General features: G+C 43.8%; 1 protein-coding gene across 1 annotated transcript; it reads right to left on the bottom strand.

The window, feature by feature from the left end:
- Positions 1-390: 390 nt before the first annotated feature.
- Positions 391-6,879, bottom strand: LOC119596735 (cyclin-I-like). Its single transcript, XM_037946063.1, has 7 exons — positions 6,850-6,879; positions 6,507-6,716; positions 5,225-5,415; positions 4,733-4,910; positions 3,784-3,990; positions 3,170-3,638; positions 391-3,021 (listed from the first exon to the last, which is right to left on the bottom strand). The coding sequence occupies exons 1-7, from the start codon at positions 6,877-6,879 to the stop codon at positions 2,906-2,908; spliced, it is 1,401 nt and encodes a 466-aa protein (XP_037801991.1). The 3' UTR covers positions 391-2,905.
- Between the last annotated feature and the right edge of the window lie 3,121 nt (positions 6,880-10,000).

The raw sequence follows: 10,000 nt of genomic DNA, 5'->3' as shown, positions 1-10,000 counted from the left end.
ATTCTCTGCCATTTTTCTTTGCTACATAACTCACAGAATAAAAACAAAAGGTAGATATTCTTTAAAATGTGCACAAGTCATGACGATGGGGAAAGGAAAAGGAAACCATTTTATTTTTTGTAATATGATGTAATATCATTCTGATACATCAAAAATAAGAATCCATTACTTTAAGAATACTGCATAATTCTCCACTGCGTTGCATCTCCAAGCAATCTATTTCTTGTACATTTGTTCAGATAAAATATCTCAAGGCTGGCCTCAATACAATGTTATTTCATACATATCTGTAAAATATACAAGTGTCTTGCAAGATTTCATATATAAAGATAATCTACATTTCCCTTTATTACATCTCTAAATAGTAAATTGAGATAGTCTGCAAACACATGCATATCCAAGGCCATTCATCATTACATAGCATCTTCTACATAACTACATCATAGATAATTAAATGCAATTATGACCACCTTCATGTCTTTGCTACAATGTATAGGAATTGATGAGGCTTCTACTAAGGTATATTTACTAAACCTAAATTATGGAGATTTCTTCTTTTTTTTTTTTTTTTGTACTTTTTCCATGAATAGAGATCACTATTCTTTAAACACTGACAAATACTATGAATTGGTAACTATTGAGTGGGAAGGTTAAGGACACACACACATAAAAAAGGAAAATAGGAAAAGGGGAGGGTATTTCTCGGGCATACTAGGATTCATGAGGCAGACGTTGCTATCAGACCTCGAGATAAAAAAAAAAGGAACACTGAAATCATTCGTTATTATTCTGTTGTCAGAATAAAAATCTCGTATTAAAACAATCACGTAAAACAAACATTTTTTGTGGTACCAACTCGACTGCCTTGTCATAGTAAAATTTACTTTGGGTTTCACTCTCAGCACAATCCATTTGTCAACCGCCTCTCTCAGACTGATACTCCTTCGATGATAATATCACCCCGAGCTTTAATCACCGCTGCCACACACTTGAGAGGCTGGTCGAGGGATTATCAAACTTTCTCACTTCAGGTTTAATACAGTTTCTCAAGCTTGGGGTTTATCGTAATTTCTGTCACTTGCACTGACAAATACACCCTCTGTCAGATCTCCTTCCATTACCCCCTTGGTGTATGAAAGCCCAAAATAATTTCCATCAAATCAAAGATAATACCTCTTTATGGAGTCAAATATTGATTATTTTTTCCGTTCTTTGTCCGCCGTCATCACGAATGAATAACACGCAGACTTAGCACCCTGATGTCCTCTTACTTTAAAGCGTAACGAAGATCTACTTTGAATGCTTCTTCAGACTAGCTTAGGTTTAAGTTTAAAGTTGCTAATGTTTTGTTCGCTTGAGCAATAATTGAATAGAACAATAAGTAGAACTGCATAGGGGACACATTGTTGTTCATTATAGTAAAACAATGCTAATTTTGTAACAAAATATGATCAGCATCTTTTGGCACAAAGTACTGGGTGCAACCTTTTACTGTGACACATTTTGCAAGGAAACACATGGGCATTTGCTCTATCCTGTTGCAAATCTGTAATTCATAAAAAAAAAAAAAAAAAAAAAAAAAGCTATGAATGAAGTCCAAAGCTTTGGAATGAGTACTCAAAATTTCAGAACAGGCTTACCAAATGCATTATCATTAATGGAAATGGACGACAGTCTAAAATGCAGTTTTCATTTTTCTTCTGCTGTCGACCTTGTTAAAAATATGAAAGCCTCTTGATTGGTGCTCATGTCATGAATCACATCTTAACACTGTCAATATTCTGCTTTATTACATATAAGAATATAGTAGACCCTTAGAGCACCTAGTTATAAAACAAGTAAACTGGAATTTTCCATTTACGTGGATTCGCATACAATATAAAATGTGAATCGCCCTTCGTAATGCCAACTCTTCCTTGATGATTTACTGGAAAACATAAACAGTTTAATAATCATAAAAAGACTACTCTATGCTGTACATAACTATCATTTTTACTAAAGACTGCTTACAATAAATTTGTACATTACTCATAGCTGAGATCCCTGTACTGTTCTGCACTTACACCCTCAAAAATACAGTCCACAACAATAGCATCTATGGCCATAATAATCTATCTCTCTCTCTCTTTTTTTTTTTTAACAACTTCTCTGATATCATATTTACGACTCCTTAGCACCATATCTTTCATAAAACTGCTGTCCATATTTTTGGTGTTCATACAAAGCCTAATTGCGAATCAGTTACACAACATACATCTCTGGTAACCACAGTACAACTAAATACCTTAAAATTAAATAAAGAAAATACAATGTGGATTTCCATCCTCCATGAAGGGAATCACAATCTCTCTCTGTACAAGAACATAACACTCGGATAGCCTGATCAACAATAGTATCAGCCTTTACCTGATGTGAAAGGAAGCGGGGAGGGAGGGATTAGTAATATGCACACTCGTGCTGCCTGTCAGTGGTACAACTGGCATCACAAGAATCAAACTAAAAGACAATTTAACTCAAGATCTCCAACAAAGAAGTTGGAGTCCTTTCAAAATAAAATCCAAGTGAAGAAAAGAGATATAAGGTTTGAATTTCCATTCTGAGACCACTTTGTCTATTGAAGGCATTGGTGTCATTTACACAAAAGTCTATTTGTACAATGAAATAAAACTACTTGTGCCACCTGAGGAACTGGCAGTGGTTACTGCGATCTGAGGTAAAAACCACTCTCATCTGTGGCCTGTTCATTTAAAGTAAGTGATTTGCCTTTAACAAAATTGTCCATTCTCCTCAAGTGGCTTTTACAAGAGTGGTGGGATGCAACAGCTTTGCAACTTCACCAGAAAGAACAGAATGTTTGTTACTGTGTCCTTGTCGGTGGGAGAGTTACTGTTTTCTTGGGGGTCAATCATACACCAAGGGCTCGGGTTAAAGGTGTGAGGTGTAAGCGCAACACCTGAGCATATGTCATTGGTCTGTAAACTTGTTCAGTGACTTCCAAAGCTTTCTGACGCCAGCAAAGGTCTGAAATAAGATGATTATCAATCAAAATAATATCAAACTTGTTACAATAGCACATGAGACAATATTGTTTCAACAATAAAGAATTGAAAAGTTCAAAATGCATCCCTGCAGATATGAAGTTATTACTGGTGCTTATATTTCAACCTACCTTCTTTCTTGACAACCACATTGCGGATGTCGGGAAACTCTGGACTCATTGGTGAGAAAATGGGTGAATTCAGGATGCCAACAGGCTCTACCAGGGGTCCCTCCCACTCTTGCTGAGATTCCTCATTTTCAACCTCCATCTCCATTTCATCCTCCTCCTCCTCCTCCTCCTCGCAGATCTCTTCAAAGATCTTCTTCGTTGTGATGAGAGATATCTTGCAAGGGATTTTCAGAGCTTGTTTCAGAGAGCTCTTCATGGAGTTCTTAGCCTTGAACGTGGGCTTGGTCTTCTTTTTCTTGGACGACAACTTCTTGCAGCTGGCAGGCTTAGTGGGGCACATTTTGCTAGCAGCGAGAGGATCACTGATGATGGGCACTGGGGAGTAGAGGCGCCGGATGTCACTGTATGTGTCATCGAGCTCCTCCGGACCTTCTGGTGATTTTTCATGCAGGGGTGTTTCTGTTGCAGTCTATAAAAGATAATATATAAATAAGTGATTGTTCATACTTTAGATAGGTTCGCAGGCTACACAAGAAATACAAAAAAGAAAAAGTTGTACAACAGTTTTATTCATCAAGACCAGATGATCCGAGGCAGCTTGGTCTAGGACTTACCTTGTCATAAGCATACAGCTTCTTGATGTCCACATACATGTCTTCCTCTTCAGTGTCAAGGGAGTGTCCCACTTTCCTTTTGTTGGGTCTTGAGGGCGGGCTGTGCTGGCTGGTCTGCGAGGGGGGTACAGGAAGGAACTCGAGGGATTCTTCTCCCAGGATCTCCTTCACTAATGCCCGTGCGCTGGCAAGCTCTTCATCACTCACCTGGACGATGGATAATGGAAAAGTTAAGAATGGCATCTTATAACAGTATAAAGGAGATGGTTAGAATAATTTGTGTGGGGACTGTCTATGACAAACACACCAATAATAATAATAATATTCCTTTCACATTATCACTGTTTCCTCTATTATTTCTAACCATTTAACTCAGAGGTGTCAGTTCAGTGACAAACCAAGACCAAGTGTTTGCGGATCAGTATTTTAGCCATTTCCTTGTGGCTGCAGGCTGCGTAGGCTGATGCACAGTAGAAAATATAAAACTTTACAAACCCTGTGGCTGGATAGACTACATAGCACATAATTACATGGTCAGTCCTTGGGATTCCACAAACCCTTTTCTCCACAAGCATCAACATTCTACCCATTTCCCACTGTATAAAGTTTAGCATTTTAGCATGATGATCCAATATATGCTTAAAAACAGACTAAGCTGGCCTGTGGTAATGGGCTGTTCACTCATGAACTAACTCTACAGAAGACTGATGCTACTACTGTTTGCCCTGACATTACCCTGTGCAAAAAAACATGAGGAGGGGGGGGGGGGGTAATTGTGTGAGACCAAACCTTACGATAATTTCCTTGAGTTTGGTGAAGATGATGAGGAAGGCACAGAGGAGGAAATAATACAGGAAAACAAAAACATCAAAATAAGCCTTTAAAATAAGAACAAAAAAGGTGGTGAAGCCATTCCAAGAAGCCACCCACAAACAGCCATATGACCAACCTGCGTGAGTGCTTGGAGCCAGAGCGTGAGACCTGGCTCTGACGCCGACGTGTCCAAGGCCAGAGAGAGTAAGGCAAGGCTAAGCAAAGACGGCCGCATGCTTCCACTGCGTCCTGAGCAGACAACTCGCCACAGTCGGTTTGTCAGGTGGCCCAGCTGACGTGTCGGTGATCCACTCCTGTAAAATAAGTTACCCTTTAGAGTGAAAATATAGATCATAATCATAACTGAAAATAGCCAGCCAGATGTGGGATTGTGCACAACAGATAAACACATAGCAAGGCCATTACCTGATTGCATTACTTAAAAAAGTAGTAGTAATGATAATAATAATTCCAATACTAATGATGATAGGAACAACAACAACAACAACAACAACAACAATAACAATAAAAGAAATACAAAAATAAAGGTAAAACAAGTAAACAAACACATCTGAAAGGACAACCAGTAAAGAATACAGTTAACACAAGCTTCTCGTTCACCACCCACCTCTGCGCTTGCTGGTGCTTTGGCGCGGAGACAATGGCCAGGGCGTGAAGCACCTGAAGGAAGTCCAGCGTGATGGACGCCTTCGGGTGCCACGACAGCTTGTCCAGCAGCACGCGCTCCATCCGGAGGAGCTCTCGGTGGGAGCAGTCCATGCCTCCGCGCTCCACCACCTCTATCGTGGCGGGCACATTCTGCTCAGAGGAACAGGGAAGAGAGAAGAGAAAATGCGAGATTGCAGTTAGTTTAGATAAAATCTAGATCTAGACTAGATAAAGATGTATCAATCAATGTCACGCATTTACTGAATACTTGGATACTGGTTTTTAATCAGTGAGGATCTCCTTCTGGGATATATGTGTGATTTCTGAGGGAAAGGAGGGTTGCTGAGCCCACCGGAAAGGAGGGTTCCTGAGCCCACCAGAATGGGAAGACGTTCTTCTCATCATCTATGGAATTTTCTTAACAAGCATTGTTGCATTTATGCATGGACTAAACAGAGTACTTTTTTTTTTTTTTTAATCAAAAGGCATTTCTAATCATTTGGTTGAAGACATGCAAGGAGACAGTAGTACAAAGGGGCAAAGGACCACTACCAACACTTGGGAAAAGCTTATGCACAACAGAGGGCTGAAACAGTGCTGGCAAAAATGCCTATGAGTAACAGTAACAGAGAGGGGGAATGAGGAAGACAGAGAAAATGCAAAAGAAGAGGGAGGAAAAGAAGCTTGAGAAGAATAGGAAAATGAAAAAAAAGGAAGCAGGAGGTATAGGATGAGGAAGAGGAGGAGGAGGAGGAGGAGGAGGAGGAGGAGGAGGAGGAGGAAGAGGAAGAAGGAGAAGAGAGAGAGAAGAAGAAGAAGAAGAAGAAGAAGAAGAAGAAGAAGAAGAAGAAGAAGAAGAAGGAGGAGAAGAAGGAGGAGGAGAAGAAGGAGGAGGAAGAGCAAGAGGAGGAGGAGGAGGAGGAAGAGGAGGAGGAAGAGCAAGAGGAGGAGTAGGAGGAGGAAGAGGAGGAGCAAAGAGAAGAGAGGAGAGGATGATGAGATGAAGGAGGAGAGGAGGAGATGAAGGAATGGAGGAGAGGATGTAGAGGAGATTGGGGAGAGAGAGGGGGGGGAGGTAGAGGTAGACGTGGAAAAGAATGAAATGTAAAAGAAAAAAGAATGAAGAAAGGAAAGGCTGGCACAGCAGAAGCAGGCAGAAGCAGAGAAAAAGCAAACAGAGAATAACAACAATAAATGATGATGAAAACAACACCATGACAAAGAATGTCCAGACGACCGACCTCGTCCTCCTCGTGGATCTTGGCGGCGATGAAGAGGGCGGCGGCGCCCACGGCGTGCAGGTAGCGCGGCGGGATCCGGACGCGGTGCAGGAGGCGGTCCAGCAGCGCCGCCGCCGTGAAGCCCGTCTCGGGCGCCCAGCCCAGCCGCCGGCACGCCGCGCCCTGCCAGCGCACCTCGCCGTCGCGCGCCGCCACGCCCACCTCCTCGCCCTGCAGGGGGTGCGGGGGGGAGGCAAAGGGGGGAGAAATTGATTAGGTGAATGAATAGGAGAGGCAGTAAGTAAGTAAACTATCAAATAAATACAAAAATAAATACATTACACACACACATAATATATAGCACATAAGAGACTAATAGGCAGAGATTAAGCATGATGGCTCAGCGAACAGACAAGACATTGCATAAAGAAATTCAAGTATAGAAGGAGAGTCAATAAATACGTAATCAAATAGGTAAACACACACACACACACACACACACACACACACACACACACACACACACACACACACACACACACACACACACACACACACACACACACACACACACACACGAACTGACAACACAGCAAATAAATAGAGTAGAGAGAACAAAACAAATAAATACACAAATAAACAGATACCACAACCACAGTCGGCAAAAGCTTGCAGACTGGACGTCGCGCTGCGCATTCGCAAATTCCGGCCACAGCAGCCCATAAACACTGGAATCAGTATGATTTACGGCGAAAAATATCGTCTACACGGCGGAAAACTAACCTGTATCTAAATATCGCTCATCTATATTAGGCTCAAAGTATCTGTATTGTAAAATGTGAAAATGAGAAGACGAGGACTGAGGAGTGAGGGGGGGGGGGGCTGGGAGGAAGGAGGGAGAGGAATAGAAAGAAAAAATGAGAAGGGGAGAGAGAGAGAGAGAGAGAGAGAGAGAGAGAGAGAGAGAGAGAGAGAGAGAGAGATGAAGAGTTTACATCCACCATCTGCAGTCCGCCAGCGTTCAAACACGACAACACACCAGTAACACATTAACCCCGGCCTCTCGTTCCTCATTCACAAGTTCGTTTACTTACTCACCTACCCCTCCCCCATTTACTAATTCGCTCAATTCACTCATTCCGTCCAGTCATTCGTTTACTCTCTCTCCCATTCACCTACGCCATCACTCACCCGTTTACTGATTCATTCACTTCCTCAACCGATTCCCTCACTCACTGACTCACTCACTCGCCTTCTCCCTCCCTCCCTTAATACCTCAGTCGCTTTTTCCCTCCCTCCCTCGTTTCCTCCCCCACTTTTTCCCTCCCCTCACCCTTTCCTCACCCACCTTTTCCCTTCCTCCACCCTTCCCTCCCCCACCTTTTCCCTTCCTCTCACCCTTTCCGCCCCCACCTTTTCCTTTCCTCCCCCACTTCTCTCCCTCATTTCCTCTCCCCCTTCCCCCCTCCTCCCTCTCCCCTTCGCCTCGAGATCCAGTGACCGCAATGGAGTCCCACGAATCCATTTCAGGATTGCATAAAACACGGCGGTTTCTGCGAGTTCGGGCTTAGAGTGTTATACATGTTGCACTGTGGTTTCCCCCTGAACCGGGTCTCCTGTTGTTATGCAAGTTGCAACAGCCGAAAAGGAGGAGGCAATGCGGGGGAAAAATACATCTCAAACACAGTAACCTAAATAAGAGGCACATGTTTTTTTCCCCCCCAAGATTCAAACATGTAAGAAACACGTATTTACGGAAAAGCATACACATAAGACCGCGCTGACATGTACCTATCTAAGCATGCGAATCTCGGGCAACACGGTAATGCCCCCCAAAAAAATATACTAACATAGACCTTCGTCACGCCCAGATTCTAGACGGCCCTGGGCACCGGAATTCAATTAAAAGGCATTTCGTCACGCATACTGATAACTCCGGTGCCCAGCGGGAGAGAACTCCCCCCCCCAGATGGAATGGCGGCCAAAGAAAGGATTCCTGGCAACTCTATTGTGTCTCCATCTCCTCTCTGACCATTTCTTATCACTCAGCGATTGGATGTTTATGGAGAGGTAAAGCGTGGGTGTGTGCATGCATGGATGTCTGTATGTATTCATGTATGTATGCATGCATTTCTGTATATGAGAGAGAGAGAGAGAGAGAGAGAGAGAGAGAGAGAGAGAGAGAGAGAGAGAGAGAGAGAGAGAGAGAGAGAGAGAGAGAGAGAGAGAGAGAGAGAGAGAGGTGGAAAGAGAAAGATAGAAAGAGAGAGATATAATAATAAGAGAAAAAAAAGAAGAGATAAGAGAGAGAGAGAGAGAAAAAAAAAGAGATAAGAGAGAGAGAAAAAAGAAGAGATAAGAAAAAGAGCGAAAAAAGAGAAAGAAAAAGAATAGAGAGAAGAGAACAGAGAAAGAGGGCGAGAAAAAGAGAAAAAGATCTAGAAAGCGAGAGATACCCAGAGACAGTCCCCCCCCCGCCCCCCCCTCCGCCCGAGGTCACCACAACCCCCAACAAGCAAACGCATTTTCGGCGCCGCTCGGCCTTGCTTGGACATCCCTCAATCGCGATCACTCCTTCGCCAATCTCTTTTCCGTCAGACCCCCCCCCCCACTCGCTCCACTCACCTCTCTCGCACTCTTTTCCTCGCCCTCTGTGTGTGGTTGTGTGTGTGTGTGTGTGTGTGTGTGTGTGTGTGTGTGTGTGTGTGTGTGTGTGTGTGTGTGTGTGTGTGTGTGTGTGTGTGTGTGTGTGTGTGCGTGTGCGTGTGCGTGTGCGTGTGTGTGTGCATGTGTGTGTGCGTGTGCGCGCGTGTGCGAATGTTCGAGAGTGCAAACATGATATTTAACAGAGAGTGTAGAAATGAGAACAAAAACATGAAAATATGAACAACAACATCATCATCGTCGTCAGCAAAAACAACAACGTAGACAAGGAATTAAAATGCAATGTGGCCGTAAACGGACAGCAACCACGAACCACATAGGCCTATACGCATGCAGTATACATGCAACATACCTAAACTCTCTCTCTCTCTCCTCTCTCTCTCTCTCTCTCTCTCCTCTCTCTCTCTCCTCTCCCCTCTCTCTCCTCTCTATCCTATCTCTCCCTCTTCTATCCCTCTCTCTCTCTCTCCCTCCCCCTCTCTCCCCTCCCCCTCTCTCTCCTCCCCTCTCTTCCGATCTCTCTCCTCTCCCTCTCTCTCTCTCTCTTCCCTCTCTCTCTCCCCCTCTCTCTTCTCCCTCCCCTCTCTCTTCTCTCTCCCTCTCTCACTCTCTCCCCCCCTCTCTCTCTCTCCCCTCTATCTCTCTCTCTCCCTCTCTCTCCCCCTCCCTCTCTCTCTCTCCCCTCTCTCTCTCTCTCCCCCTCTCTCTCCCCTCCCCCTCCCTCCCCTCCCCTCTCTCTCCCTCTCTCCCCTCTCCCCCCCCCCTTTTCCCCCCCTCTCCCTCCCTCTCTCTCCCTCTCCCTCCCTCTCTCTCCCCATCTCTCTATCAACTCATCTCTCTATCTATACATA

Source organism: Penaeus monodon, chromosome 38, assembly GCF_015228065.2.
Source record: "Penaeus monodon isolate SGIC_2016 chromosome 38, NSTDA_Pmon_1, whole genome shotgun sequence".
NCBI lineage: Eukaryota > Metazoa > Arthropoda > Malacostraca > Decapoda > Penaeidae > Penaeus > Penaeus monodon.
The sequence above is the reverse complement of the archived record's forward strand: the minus strand, read 5'-3'. Positions and strand labels throughout refer to the sequence as shown.

Excerpts from the sequence above, each read along its gene's own strand:
- LOC119596735 (XM_037946063.1), bottom strand. The coding sequence starts at position 6,879 with ATGCTTAATCTCTGCCTATTAGTCTCTTAT. Across the intron at positions 3,991-4,732 it reads GGCTCCAAGCACTCACGCAG|GTGAGTGATGAAGAGCTTGC; the intron begins GTTGGTCATATG and ends TCCATCGTCCAG. Across the intron at positions 3,022-3,169 it reads TGTGGTTGTCAAGAAAGAAG|ACCTTTGCTGGCGTCAGAAA; the intron begins GTAGGTTGAAAT and ends ATCTTATTTCAG.